This window comes from Schistocerca cancellata, chromosome 11, assembly GCF_023864275.1.
Source record: "Schistocerca cancellata isolate TAMUIC-IGC-003103 chromosome 11, iqSchCanc2.1, whole genome shotgun sequence".
Lineage (NCBI taxonomy): Eukaryota > Metazoa > Arthropoda > Insecta > Orthoptera > Acrididae > Schistocerca > Schistocerca cancellata.
In genome coordinates, this window is record NC_064636.1 from 101,899,687 (window position 1) to 101,914,849 (window position 15,163).

General features: G+C 40.8%; 1 protein-coding gene across 1 annotated transcript in view; it reads left to right on the top strand.

Annotated features, from left to right (window-relative positions):
* LOC126108929 (uncharacterized) overlaps positions 1–15,163 on the top strand; it is a 388,250-nt gene that overhangs the window by 367,414 nt on the left and 5,673 nt on the right. The window contains exon 4 of the mRNA XM_049914299.1: positions 295–441. Coding sequence (XP_049770256.1) covers positions 295–441 — 147 coding nt within the window. The remainder of the gene's footprint in view (positions 1–294; positions 442–15,163) is intronic.

A 15,163-nucleotide genomic window follows, 5' to 3' on the forward strand; every position in this document is an offset into this window, starting at 1 on the left:
TGTCTGAAAGTTGTTCTGTCAGGGCAGCAAAATTGTTGGCCCTTATGTTTAGAATTTGGTTTGTGCTTCATTTTGAACAATTTTTTGTTTTGCATGTTAAGCTACGCTGATGGGGAATATAGCAGAAGTAGTGCAGAAAAAGATCAGTTAATTGGTGGCACAGTCACGTTAAGTGACAGGCTGGTGTTGTTGGCACTGAGTGTACTGTTGCCCCGGTGGACAGTCCCTCTGCTGTACCGCCTGCAGTGAGCCCCTGTGTGAACACGCCCATCCACACAGTGTTTCTCTGTGCAGCTCGCCAACCGCCACAGGGGGCGGGCCCACCCCCAACTCTGACCGTCAACCCTACAGCGGCCACAGCCGGACTCCTGCTGCAGCTGCGCCTCCCACGTCTGCCCGACACACCCCTCCACCTGATGACGCAGCCGTCTCGCGCTTCCGGTGAGTTGTGTTACCACAGGTGCCAAAGTCTTACCCTCACAGTACTGCTTATTTTGGCATTAACCAGCTGATACAGTAAATAAAATAAAATACAGATTCCTTCAGTTTTTGGATAGAGGTTACAGTTGCCATTAAACATTACTCCTTTCTCACTTTTTTGGCTGTGATATTTTGAAGATTGAGCACATATGCAGAAGTTTTCTCGTTCTCTGTATTTGCAGTGAGAATTACGTTCAGTTCAGTCACTCAACTGTAGTTACGTAGGAAGTGTCCCATACAAATCATACCCATTTCCAAAGATTCTTTATATATTGATGTGTTGAATCTAGATTTTGTTTTGAGTGATGACTGTGTGTTTTACAAATTGATTCTGAATTAAATGGGTATGGAAACGGGATTTTTCACGCAATTCCACTCAACAGAACCTATGTGAATGGTTGTAGATATGTTGTTGAAGACACTCCGGAAGAAATGGCAAAAGAAAGGTAAACAGAAATAGAAGTAATAATGACAAAAAGTTAATATTTAGTACAGTAATGAGGATACAGCTTGTTTTGGGTATGTCTTAAAATGTAATTCGAATATTCCTTAAACGGTTCCCTGGTCAGTTACGTCTGTAGTGACTACTGGAAATCTGTGCCACACTGTAACAGGAGCCCAGATTTGCTGCTTATTGCAGGCAGTCTCCTTGAGCAGTCGGCTGCCTGAGCACACCTCCACTTCTGACTCAGCTTCTCATCGACACTTGCACTAGAGTTTATCCTGGGGGACTTGTGGGAAGAGTAGCAAGAGGAAAATCGGATCCGTGGATTTGTTATCTTACTTCAGATGATGTACGGGAGAACCTCTTGTGATGGTGTCTGCAAACCATGGGTACAAACATCATCCACAATGGTAATTCCATCTACGCCAGCAAACACACTCAGCTGGTCTAATGGTTGAGGCATCTGCTCTCGAGAAGTGAGAAATGCAGTGGGTGTGGCTGAGTGGAGATGCGTACAGCACTGTATGGATCGTCACTCGTAAACAAACTGATGGATGATGGAGGTCACCAGGTGTGATGAGTAGTGGTTTTGATTCACCGAGGAGAAGTTTTGTATAATTCCATGGTATAGTTAACTTTTATTTTTAGAAAAGAGCAACCGACGTGGGCAAAGATAGTTGGTCCTACTGAAAATATACTGCCATCTCAAAGTGAACTGACATGTTTGCAAGATGACTCAATAGCTGGTGGGTTTCAAAATAAAGTACGGACCAATTTATGCTTCAGTAACACACACACACACACACACACACACACACAGGACCAACAGCAGTGAGACTTGACTTTTCAAATTAACCAGAGCAGAATGCAATAAGCTATTGTATAATACAGAAATTTCTCCCCTATACAAAGGGAAACGTGGGAGCCAAACAAGTAATTTAATGTGGCAGGAGTCTTTTGAATGGACTTGACTAATTCCCTTTTAATAGTTTCCACAATGAAACATTGTCTCAAAATGTGGTAGAAAGCCCAAAGAGATTCTGGTCGTATGTAAAGTACACCAGTGACAAAACAGTCAACACCGTCACTGTGCGATAGCAATGGAAATGTTCCCGATGGTGGTGCCACTGCAGCGGAGTTACTAAATACAGTTTTCCGTAATTCCTTCACGAAAAAAGGCAAAGTAACTATTCAAGAATTCAGCTGTTAGCATCAGTGACATAAAAGTATATATTTTAGGTGTTGTGAAACAACTCAAATCACTTAAGAAAGGCAAGTCTTCTGGTCCAGATGGAATACGAATCAGGTTCCTTTCAGCGTATGCAGACACAATAGTGCCTTTCTTAGCAATCATATACAACCGTTCACTTGGCGAAAGGTCTGTTCCTAAAGACTGGAAAGTAGCACAGGTCACGCCATTACTCAAGAAAGGAAATAGGAGTAACCTATTGAATTCCAGACGCATATTACTGACCTCAGTTTGCAGTAGGATTTTGGAGAATATACTGTACTCGAACATTATGACTCACCTTGAAGAAAATGACTTATTGATACATAACCAACACGGATTCAGAAAATATCGTTCTTGTGCAACACAGCTAGCTATTTATTCCCATGAAGTAATGAGTGCTGTCGACAAGGGATCTAAGATCGATTCCATATTCCTTGATTTCCAGAAGGGTTTTGATACCATTCCTAACAAGACTATTACATGGTGTATACGGCCCGGAAGATCTGGGAAAGACCCAGGAATTTTTTCATCCACAAGAAAATCGGGAAAAACGGGAATTTTCTAGAATCCCGGGAGTTTTTCATTGATTTAGTTTTCAGTTAATTTTTTGTCATTTTGACTGGTAATAACCGATACGCTAACAAAGGACATTACTGTATCCTGCTACTGCAGAATAATACTGCAGCAACAAAATATGAACGAGGGAATGAAATTTAAAATGCAAAGGAAATGGTTCATATATAAACAAAAAAACACAGTGCTCATACAAGTGTCTGCCAACAGCAAAATGTGTGAAAGGCTGTAGGAAGACAATGCAGTGCTTCGTCACAACAAATTACCTCCGATGAGTGTTAAGTCACAACTGTTTACATCAGATTCATTTAAGCAGTTACGAGCGGAATCACGCGCATGTGCAGTTGAGTTGCGTCTGAGTAGTAACTTCTTTCACTTCTGGAAAGAGGAATGTCGCTGTTGGTTCGGCACGCAGCAAACCGGAGTATCTGAACCAGGCGGCAATTTCGGTGGCGAGGGGGGGGGGGCAAATTCGTATTGTTGAGGAAAAATAACCTTATTTGACAAAGCACCTAGCATCTAGAGCACATTGGTCTATCGATTATTCAAGAGAGTTTGAAGCTCATCGCTGTTGATTTTTGAACATTTTGGATCACATTCTAAGTTGATTTCTGAATGAATCATAAGTTGATTTTTGAATGCGTGCATAGTGTATGTGATGTACCTGCCAGGGGAATCCTCGTCGCATCTGGAAAGAAACTTTCCTGCAGACAAAAGGGGACGGGGCTACACGAGCTGAGCGGAATAAAGCCGCACGGGTGAGTGTAGTGTGTGTGTGTGTGTGTGTGTGTGTGTGTGTGTGTGTGTGTGTGTGTGTGTGTGACTGACTGACTGGTATGCAGATGATGAGCGTATAGCTACGTCCGTAGATTCAGACTACAAGAGTGGAAATGAACGACTAACAGGAATAACAGATACGAAATATTAACGTATTATCTTGTCGCTGTATCAAAGAAAATGAAAGTTTGGACAGAAAATTTTTGACCAGGTCGCTACACTAGAGAGGGCAAGTTGCACATTTCCAGGTTAGCAGCCGCTTAAGTTCCATTCTGGGAGTAGCGCGGAAAACGCGTTGTACGAACACGTAATAACACCTAACCGGAGAATAATCGCTGGATAATTACTAAACCGGTGATTCTGGCAGAGTTAGTAGAGTTAACTGGAGAATGAGCTTTGACAATGATAGGAATAGTTACAGAATTAGGGATGAGAAGATTTTGTTAGAACGAGGAAGGAGAAGAAACGGGGCGGTTCCAAATTTATACAAAAATTTCGTACTATTACTTTTCTACTTTTCGATCTCATGCTTTAGAAACTGGAGCTTATGAATGAAACATGAAACTATTTCCTAACATAAAGCCTTTTGCTTGTAGTAGGCCAAACAGGCATTTCATATTATTACTTGGCAGAGTTATATTCTGCTGTATTATAAAAATGACCATTGTTACCAAAACGATCTCGCTTGTTTGGTGTGTGTTACAGTTGCTGCAATATTAGAAAGGCCTATTTTCTTTCATCCTGCAAACAGTGGCTATAGACGTAATGAGATCGAGAAACCACACCAGTCTTTGGTACTATTTGTATTAAAAGTTTTTTTAGTATTAGACAACGACATTTCGATTTTTCTTGTAGCAAAACAGTTGACGAATTTTGATGAGGTAACAGATTCTTTCACAGAAAGGAAAGCACGGCATGTAAAGCTAGAGCAAGATTAGTGAGAAAAGAATGCAAGGATTGAAGAAATATGTTCTGCCTTGCTTGTCTCTTGTCTTACCTGGTTTTGTGTATCCTGTATTTCATTTTATGTCACACAGAATGGAAAGTTATTAGCTATTAAGCAATAAAGAATCGACATTTTTTGAAGAAATCTTCCTCTTCCGGTTACAAATAATTCCATCCAGTATTAATTGCGAGATTATTTTGTTTAAAAAACAAAGGACATTTTAATTTCCGCTGTCCTGAATGTAGTTCGATGGCATCTGTTACAAAATACACATTTGAGTCACACAGTGCAAAGTGCAGTGGCGTGCAGTGCAGTAAGAGAACGCTGTGTTAAGAGGCGTGGCACTGCACTTTGGCACACTTAAGACCAAATACCGCGTCCTAAATTTCCTCGAAGTTATATGTTTTATGCATAGGACTCTTCAGGAAGAAGTGCGCTACAAAATGAACATTTTTTGAAAAGTTTTTTTTTACGCCCTATCTCAAGCGCTTGAGGGAGGGGTGGAGGGGGGGTGGCGCCACCATCTAACCATCTAGTATTGCCCTGGTAAGAAATATCATAGATCCAGGGTTGATGCGCAGATCAGGTTGTCTTGTAGTTGGGGGGTGGGGGGGTTATCTGTGTTCACATTTAGTGACTTTACCCGTTTCCTCTTCGTTCACTGCTGTCATGTCAAATGAAAGGGAGTGGTGTCTGTGGCTGGGAGATATCAAGTGAATTAAAATACATTCACACAATTATGGAAGATTAAAATATGTCATTAGTTCCAGATTTTAATACAATTTCCACCTTTCTGACAGTCAAGCATTAATTATCTTGCAGAACAATGAAGTTAATTTTGTCGCTTTGCTGAAGTAATTCAGCTTTTATTGATCTTTTCCGCTGAGGCAGCCAGTTTGTTTGAAATGAAGTGTTCAATTCCACATTATTGGCTAGTTTCAACTATTTGCTGCATTTCAAGGACACGGGAATTTTTTCATCCGGGAGAAAACCAGGAAAAACCTGGGAATTTTTTAGAATTCTGGGAATTTTTCATTGTTTTAGTTTTCAGTTAAATTTTTGTAATTTTGACTAGCAAGAACCGTTACTCTAACAAATGATATTACTGTATCCCGCAACTGCAGAATAATACTGCAACAATGAAACTTAACGAGAGAAAAAAACCAAAATAACTTGAAATGCAAAGGAAATGCACCATATACGATGACAACAGAGTCCTCATGCAAGCGTCTGCCGACAGCAAAATGTGTCAAAGGCTTTAGGAAGACTGTGCAATACTTCATAACAACAAATTCCTTCCGATGACCGTGAAGTCACAACTGTTTACATTACATTCGTGTTAGCAGTTACGAGCGAGCTCACGCGCATGCGCAATTGAGTCGCGTTTGTGAAGCATATTCTCCCGCTTCTGGCTACAGGAATGTGGCTCTCCACTGTGCAAGCAGTCGCGGCAAGCAGCTAGATGGTACCGGGAAAAGGGGGCGCCAAATTCATGTTCTCAAGGGAAAAAAAACTTGTTTCACAAAGTGCCTAACATCCAGACCACGTTGATCTATCGATCATTTATATGATTTTGAAACTCATCCTTGTTGGTTTCTGAACACATTTTAAGTTCATTTCTGAATGAATCGTAAGTTGATTTTTGAATGCGTGCGTGGTGTATGTGATATGTCAGGAGAATCCTCATCGCATCTAGAAAATAAACTTTCTGCAGACAAAAGGGGATGGGGCCCGTACGAGCTGAGCTGAGTAAAGCCGAACGGATGAATGCCAGTGGCTGTCTGATGATGTGGTTGATTGGATTTTCGAATGGTCAGCTTTGTTATAATTCGTAGCGAAATCCATAGATTCAGTCTACCAGAATGGAAATAAACAACTGCAGGAATAACAAGTGGGTAAGATTACGTATTATCTTCTCGTTGTAAGCAAGAAAATGAAATTTTGACAGAAACTTTCTGGCCAGATCGCTACACTAGTAAGGACCAGTTGTACAGTCGCCGGCTATCAGCCGCTTAAGTTCTGATTCGGAAGTAACGCAGAAAACGTTTTGTACGAATTTGTAACAACGCCTAATGGCAGAACAATCGCGGGGTAACTAAACCAGTGATTCTGGCAGGGTTACTGAAGTTGATCGGCGAACAAATTTTGACAGTGACAGGAATATCCACAGAATTGGTGATGACAAGATTGTTAGAACAAGGAAGCAGAATAAACGAGGACATCACACAAATTATGGAAGGACGAGACTATTCCAAATTTATATAAGAATTTCGTAATACTACTTTCCGATCTCGTGCTTAAGAAACTGGTGCGTATGAATGAAATGTGAAACTATTTCCTAACATAAAGCTTTTTGCTTGTTGTAGGCCTAATAGGCATTTGATATTGGTACTTAGTGAATTATATTCTATCGTGTTTTAAAAATGACCATTTGTGTCAAAACAGTCTCGCTAAATTGGTACAATATTAGAAAGGCCTGTTTTGTTTTATTTAGCATCCAGCGACAAAATAGATGTAATAAGATCCAGAAACCACACCAGTCTTGGGTATTATTTGTATTAACAGCTTTTTCAGTATTAGGTAACGAAATTTCGATTTTTAATGCAGCAAAAAGTTTGACCAACTTTGGTGAGGTAATAGATTCTTGTGCAGAAAGCAAAAGCACGCCATTTAAAGCTGTAGCAAGATTAGAGAGAAAAAATGCCAGGAGATAAGTATTGAAATGTGTACTTTCTTGCTTGTCTCTTGTCTATATTGGTTTTATGTATCCTGTATTTTACTTTGTCACACAAAACAAGAAGTTATTAGCTATTAGGCAGTAAAGAGTCCAAATTTTCTGAAGAATTCTTGTTCTCCCGGTTACAAATAATGTCATCCGCTATTAATGGTGAGTTTTTTAAAAAATAAAGAGGGGCAGGCTATCAAACTGGCTGACTGGGAGCAGGAGAGGCAGCACAGGACATTTCTATTTTCCTGAATATAGTTTAATGTCATCGCTTACAAAATATACACGTTTCAATTCCACAGAGCGAAATACAGTGACATGCGATAGGAGAACGCTGTACGAAGAGGCGTGGCACTGCACTTCGGCACACTTAAGGCCAAATAACATGTCTTATATTTTCTCGAACACGTATGTTTTTGTTTCAAATTTTTCAGAATGATGTGCTTTACAAGATGCGCATAGGGTACTTTTGAAAATTCGATTTTTTTTAGTATTGACCCGGTTCGCAAATATCGTAGATGCGAGGCTGATGCGCAGAGAAGTCTGAACTACAGCGGGCAGTCTCCACGTGACCCGTGTTGATGTTCAGTGGTTTTGCTGTTTCTCCTTCGTTTACTCTTGCGTCAAATGAAAGAAAAGCGGATATCTTTGGCCGGGAGGTATCGAGTGAATCAAAATACATTCACATAATTACCAAAGGCTGATATACGTTATTAGTTTCAGATTTTATTTTGTTTCCACCTTTCTAACAGTCGAGCACTAATCGCCTTGCAGAACAATGAAGTTATTTTTGTCTGTTTGCTAAAGAAATTTGGCTTTCATTAACCTTTTCCGCAGAGGCATCCAATGTATTTGAAACGAAATTTTTAATTCCACAGTACTGGCTAGTTTCAACTGTTCGCTGCATTTGAAGTGCAAGTTTTCATCTTCTAGCACATGTGGCATTATGCCATAATAAAGAACCATACATGAGCTAATGCAGTACTGGTACTCCAAGAAACTTTTCATCTGAATCTGGACATACGAATGTGCACTTTACGTTGCAGTTTAAATGTGCACATTTTAGTATGGTTCACGAAATTATGATCTCTTGGAGTACCCTGTGACGTCTTATTGCTTTTACAACGTAATGTAAGATCTTTTAATGTTTTACATGTACGTACAGACGGGCTTCCTACGTCATGTTAGCTGCGCAAGCCCGGGGCGCCTCTTACCTGGCGCTCTCTGGCAGCTGCTGGAACGAACCTGTTTCCAGCAGGTCGTGGAAAAATATTGCGAATGCTGGTTTGAAAAGCATTACTTTCAAAGTAAATATCCTTTAACGCAAGTTGGACTATGCGTGAGGATGTACCACGAAATTCTTAAATCACAGTGTGTTTGACTCCATTTAAAAATCAACTCTTTGATGACAAGCCATTTAGAAGAATTTCAAACCCTGAAGATCAGACATTTATGTCATTATTGAAAATTTTACTGCCACATTTGTGTGATGTATCTTAAAGTGTAACACGCGCAAAAAATCAACATTATATCGAAAGATTAGTTTCTCTTGCAGCTTATTAACCTTAGTGACCAATATTATATGTGGAAGCTTTTCTTTTCTTGTAGCAACACTATGTATATTAATGTAAGCCATTAACTTGTGTGTTACCGCTGCTTAACAAGGAAGTTGCTATTGGCTGACTACATCACGCGTCCTATGCTCTGAATACTCGTTGTCATGAGCTGGCAAGATCATGTGACATGATCTGTGACTGCCTTACAAAAGCGCATCACAATCTCGATTTCAGTGATTCGGAAAGTAACATGTGGTGTTTGGTGGAATTCCAATGTGTGCTGTGGTAATACGAAAATACACAACGTACATGTCGCTGCACATCAAAGATATTTCCAAAACGTGTCTTTTTCCCTGAGTTTCGTTTTCTAAAGTGCCAGTAAATTCTACGCCCATGTCCAGAACCATAACAATTCAAAGGATTGATAAGTTTTGCACTTCCGAGGGAAAATATACTGTCACTTAAGACGGAAAAAGTGTTTTCACGCGGGAGAAAGTGTATTTTTAAGTGGGAAATCTGGGAAAAATCCGGGAATTTTTTTCCTTGTCCACGTGTACATCCGGTATTAATCAAATTTGATACGTATGAAGTATCGTCTCTGTTGTGTGACTGGATTCTTGATTTCCTCGCAGAGATGTCACAGTTCATACTGACAGACGGCAAATCATCGAGTAGAATAGAAGTCATATACGGCGTTCCGCAAGGTAGTGTCATAGGCCCTCTGCTGTTCCTGATTTACATAAATGATCTAGGTGATAATCGAGCTGCCCCCTTAGATTGTTTGCAGATGACGCTGTAATTTACCGTCTAGTGAAATCATCAGACGATCAATTCCAGTTACAAAATGATCTAGAGAGAATTTCTTTATGATGCGGGAAGTGGCAGTTGGCACCAAACAAAGAAAAGTGCGAGGTCATCGACATAGGTACTAAGAGAAATCCGCTAAATTTTGGGTATACGATAAATCGCACAAATTGAAGGGCTGTCAATTCAACTAAATACCTAGGAATTACAATTACGAGCAACTTAAATTGGAATGACCACATAGATAATATTGTGGGAAAGGCGAAACAGACTGCACTTTGTTGGCAGAAACTTAGAAGATGGGACAAACCTACCAAAGAGAGCCTACATTACACTTGTACGTCCTCTGCTGGAATACTGCTGCATCGTGTGGGATCTTTACCAGATACGATTGGCGGAGGACAGCGAAAAAGTGCAAAGAAGGGCAGTTCGTTTCTTGTTATCGTGGAATATGGGTGAGAGTGTCACTGATATGATACGCGAGTTGGTGTGGCAGTCACTGAAACAAAGGCGGTTTTCTTTGCGGCGAGATCTGTTTACGAAATTTCAATTGCCAGCTTTCTCTTCCGATGGAAAATATTTTGTTGACATCCATCTATGTAGGGCGAAATGATCAACATAATAAAATAAGAGAAATCAGAGCTCCAATGGAAAGATTGAGGTGTTCCTTTTTCCTACACGCCATTTGAGAGTGGAATGGTGGAGAAATAGTATGAAACAGGTTCATTCAACCCTCTGCCAGGCACTTCAGTGTGAACTGCAGAGTAACCATGTAGATGTAGATGTTGATTCCCTCCTGTATAGAGATTCAAGAACTTCCTGTTTTGATTGACCAAGATAATCAGCTGCAGATATCGACTTTGGAATCCAGTGAACATTTAAAACCCTCCTGCACCTCAGGCAGGCAACAGAAGCACACCCATTTCGACTGGCAGTCATGGAAGACACAGAGAATGTGTTGAAATTATATCAGGAGCAGGCATCAAACAGAAATATTTCAATTTTCGTGCATACAAATCATGCGGGTAATAACGCGTAATTTGGCACAAGAAGTACATACCTACAAGTAAAGCAATTTTAAAAAGGCTCAATATAAGGTGACACACACCTACATGTGGTACATGCACACTGAAGACATAATCGATAGTGTCGAATTGTATACTTAGTGTCCAGGATAATAGTAATAATTATGCAGCACATGCTGATGTCAAAATCAGTATGCTCCGTAGAGAATGTGAAACAAAGCATAAAAAAATAGAATGCTAGGATGAGATGCAAGACTTGGAAAGGTAAGTAGTGGGGAAATGATTGGGATGCAAACACAACAGGTTATGTTACAACGAAAAAAGTGAGAAACTTACTGTTAGAGAAGGAAGCAATGGACTTACAGCACACACAATAACACACTATGACAATGAAAAACAAAGAATAAAGTTTTGGGGGGTGAATTGGTAGCTTTCAGAGAAGGTAGAAAAAGATCAAATAGGTAAAAAACAGGGCCAAATAGAAATCCTTGGTTAATGCAAGAGATACTGAGTTCAACTGTTAAAAGAAGAAACTATAAAAATTCAGCAAATAAAGCAGGCAAAAGGAAATATGAATGTTTAAAAAATTATTGACGAGAAGTGCAAAATGGCTAAGGAGGACTGTCTAGAAGGTGTGTGTGCGTGTGTGTGTGTGTGTGTGTGTGTGTGTGTGTGTGTGTGGTGTTCTTAGCATGTTAGTTTAAGTAGTGTGTAAGTCTGGGGACCAATGACCTCAAGAACCTCGTAGCAGACAGCATTCCTTCAGAGCTACTGACAGTTTTGGGAGAGCAAGGTATGACAAAACTCTCCCATCTTGTATGACACAAATCTCCCATCTAGTGTGCAAGATGTATGAGGGAGGTGAAATACCCTCACATTTCAAGAATAATATGAGATTTCAGTTCCAAAGAAAGCAGTTGCTGACAGGTGTGAGCACTAATGAAATACCAGTTACGTCATTGGGTTGCAAATTATTAACATGAGCTCCTTGCAGAATAATGGAAAAACTCGTAGAAGCTGATGTCGGGGAATATCAGTTTGGATTTTGGAGATGTCTAGGAATATGAGGCAATAATGACCCAATGATTTCTGTTAGAAGATACACTACTGACCATTAAAGTTGCTACACCAAGAAGAAATTCAGATAATAAATGGGTATTCATTGGATAAATATATTATACTAGAACTGACATGTGATTACATTTTCACTCAGTTTAGGTGCATAGATCCAGAGAAATCAGTACCCAGAACAACCACCTCTGGCCGTAATAACGGCCTTGATACGCCTGGGCATTGAGTCAAACAGAGTTTGGATGGCGTGTACAGGTACAGCTGCCCGTGCAGCTTCAACACAATACCACAGTTCATCAAGAGTAGTGACTGGTGTATTGTGAAGAGCCAGTTGCTCGGCCACCATTGACCAGACGTTTTTAATTGGTGAGAGATCTGGAGAATGTGCTGGCCAGGGCAGCAGTTGAACATTTTCTATATCCAGAAAGGCCCGTACAAGACCTGCAACATGCGGTCATGAATTATCCTGCTGAAATGTAGGGTTTCGTGTGGATTGAATGAAGGGTAGAGCCACGGGTCTGAAATGTAACGTCCACTGTTGAAAGTGCCGTCAATGCGAACAAGAGGTGACAGAGACGAGTAACCAATGGCACCCCATACCATCACGCCGGGTGATACACCAGTATGGCGATAACGAGTACACGCTCCCTATTTGCGTTCACTGCGATGTCGCAAAACACAGATGCGACGATCATGATACTGTAAACAGAACCTGGAGTCATCCGAAAAAATGACGTTTTGACAAACGTGCACCCAGGTTCATCGTTGAGTACACCATCACAGGTGGTCCAGTCTGTGATGCAGCACCGGCGCTACAGTTTGGAGCCGAGCGACTGCTACGGTCGCAGGTTCGAATCGTGCCTCGGGCATGGATGTGTGTGATGTCCTTAGGTTAGTTAGGTATACTTAGTTGTAAGTTCTAGGTGACAGCGGCGCCAACGCACTGCCCTTTTATTCCTTGTGTACGCAATACTGCTGCCATCTGTATGTGTAGATATCGGTATCTCATGACCTTCTGTCAGCTCAGCCTGTCTCTGCCTGGAAGCACCCGGGTGGTTCTACAACGCAAAAGACCTGCTGTCAGTTAGAAATTAGAAACTACTCGAAATTGTACGTAGACAGAATAGATTTTAAATAAGCTAAACATTTATTCAAAATAACTGATGCCTTGTCATCCACAAACTAAATACTCTCCTTAGTGAAGTGTGGTTTTACATTTTAATTGAGAATATAGTCAAATTGCACACCATCGACTGCTAGGCACATTTGGAATGGCTGTTTGAGAGAGAGAGAGAGAGAGAGAGAGAGAGATATCTACTGGACAAGCTACATTGGATGATACCTCGTTGTGTGGTCTGGCGCGTATCATCTGACATACTTGGGATTCATGACACTATCTTTCAGTCAAAACAAGGGACATGAGAGGTTTTGCACACATTAACAGTAAATAAATGATAATTAAGTTGAAAAATAACTCGCTCGTTTGATGAAGAAGCAAATATGAATGTAGTCATGTTTCTACTGCCGTTTACCAGACGACGATGCAATCCATAACTGCTTCCTCTTTGCGGCACATTTATTCATTGCTTCCAACTTTGCTTCTTGATTAAGATGCCTAATCCTTACAAATGTTCTCGTTTTTACATAAAGAGTAATAACTGGTTCATGGACCTCAGGAAACTTTTGTTTTGTAATAGAGCACAGAGACTTTACGACATTTTTTTGTCTACACACTCCATTTCCGTGAAAAGCAGCAAATTCTTCTTCAAACAGCAACACCGTTGTTTTCCCATACTGGCGTTGGAGTGTAAAGACCCACGAGATGTAATTGATATCCAGTCTGTAGCATGATCTCCTTCACTTTTTGCTGATGGAAAGCCTAGTGATTTATCAATGTTGTGGCACTTAAATGCAATATAGCCTGCAATGTATTTTACCGCATCCGGAAGAACATCTCACATTACAGAGTCATCCCCCATTGCTACCACATGTCACCAAATTTTCTTCCACATTCACAGTTCCTGGGATTTCTCATAGTGGCGCTTCGTCAGCAACATACACACAGAGCTCACTGGTAATGAAACTTAGGGATGCAGGATCCGGGTCGACGTCACACTGGGAAGACTCCGTGTTTAATTCTTTAGTAACTGACGTGTTCCCAGAGAGAGAAATATCACTTGCATTACCCGTCAGTATAAGGAGACTTGCCCTGTTCCTTCCTTCAAAAGGTGTAGGATTGTTACGAAATATACCTAATCCTCGTACCCTAGAAAAAAGCTTTCCAGGCAATCTTGATTCAGTCTACAAGTTAATGAATAGCTAACTTACACAGTTTTCATACTTTCGAAAAGACCAAAGGGAGATTTTATTGAAGCTATAAAACCTTTTTGGAAAGGCAACATTCTTTCTTTGTCACCAACGCACATTGCTGCACAGATGTCTAAGAATCTGTACAAAGTATTTTCTCAAATTGAGAGATGGATTCGCAACCCACTACGGAGGGATGAGCATTCATATTTTGGAACTCTACAGTTCAAGACATCAAAGACGTCGTTAACGAGTTCAATAAAATGACTTTCGATGTCTTTATGAAGAACATACTTGAAAGCCTGAGCTGTTTGTCGTGAAAATAATGCCGGCACGGGTGGCCGAGCGGTTCTAGGCGCTACAGGAACCGCGCGACCGCCGCGGTCGCAGGTTCGAATCCTGCCTCGGGCATGGATGTGTGTGATGTCCTTAGGTTAGTTAGGTTTAAGTAGTTCTAAGTTCTAGGGGACTGATGACCTCAGAAGTTAAGTCCCATATTGCTCAGAGCCATTTGAACCATTTTTGTCGTGAAAATAGTCGCGCTGCCATCTGTACATTCTGCCTTGCTTGTCGAGTTGAGTTTCAGTGCACTTCAGTAATGTGGTGTGTTATCGTTAAGTCACTCTTCTGATGCTTTAAAAGTTCCTGTATAGCTGCTTTAGATATTTTGGACCCATCAGGTAGCGTATTACCTGTATCCAAGAAACTGTTCCGTAATAACTTTAACAGGTGTGGTACACCGAAGAAAACCCATACATTCGTGGTGCAGTCTGCTTGATTTTCGAAATAAGCTCTCTCTGTATTGACAGACAGTTCCTTCCAAACTTTTATATTTTTTCCGCCCATATCACACATCAAAACAACACAGATTCCAGATTCCTCAACTGCATTACTGATGCTCTGAAGCAAATTACTGGTCATCACAGTGTCGAAATCATAGTAAACTGGTGGTTTCCACTGCTTCCACAACCCACGTATCGTGCAGACTTGTACATTGGAATGTGGTCCGGCTACTACGTCTTCAGACGAATCGTAACATATGCGGCCATCAACATTGATTTCGTCAAATGTCACAACAGCTTGTCTCTCTCTAGAGTAGTAAGTGTGTGACTTGGCTTTCAATAAACACAGGATATCTTCAAGAATGCCAAGTCTGCATTTAAATTCCTTTGTCCATTTCTGAAGCGTTGCCCTGCACTGCAAAGGAATTTTTCGCTTTCGCA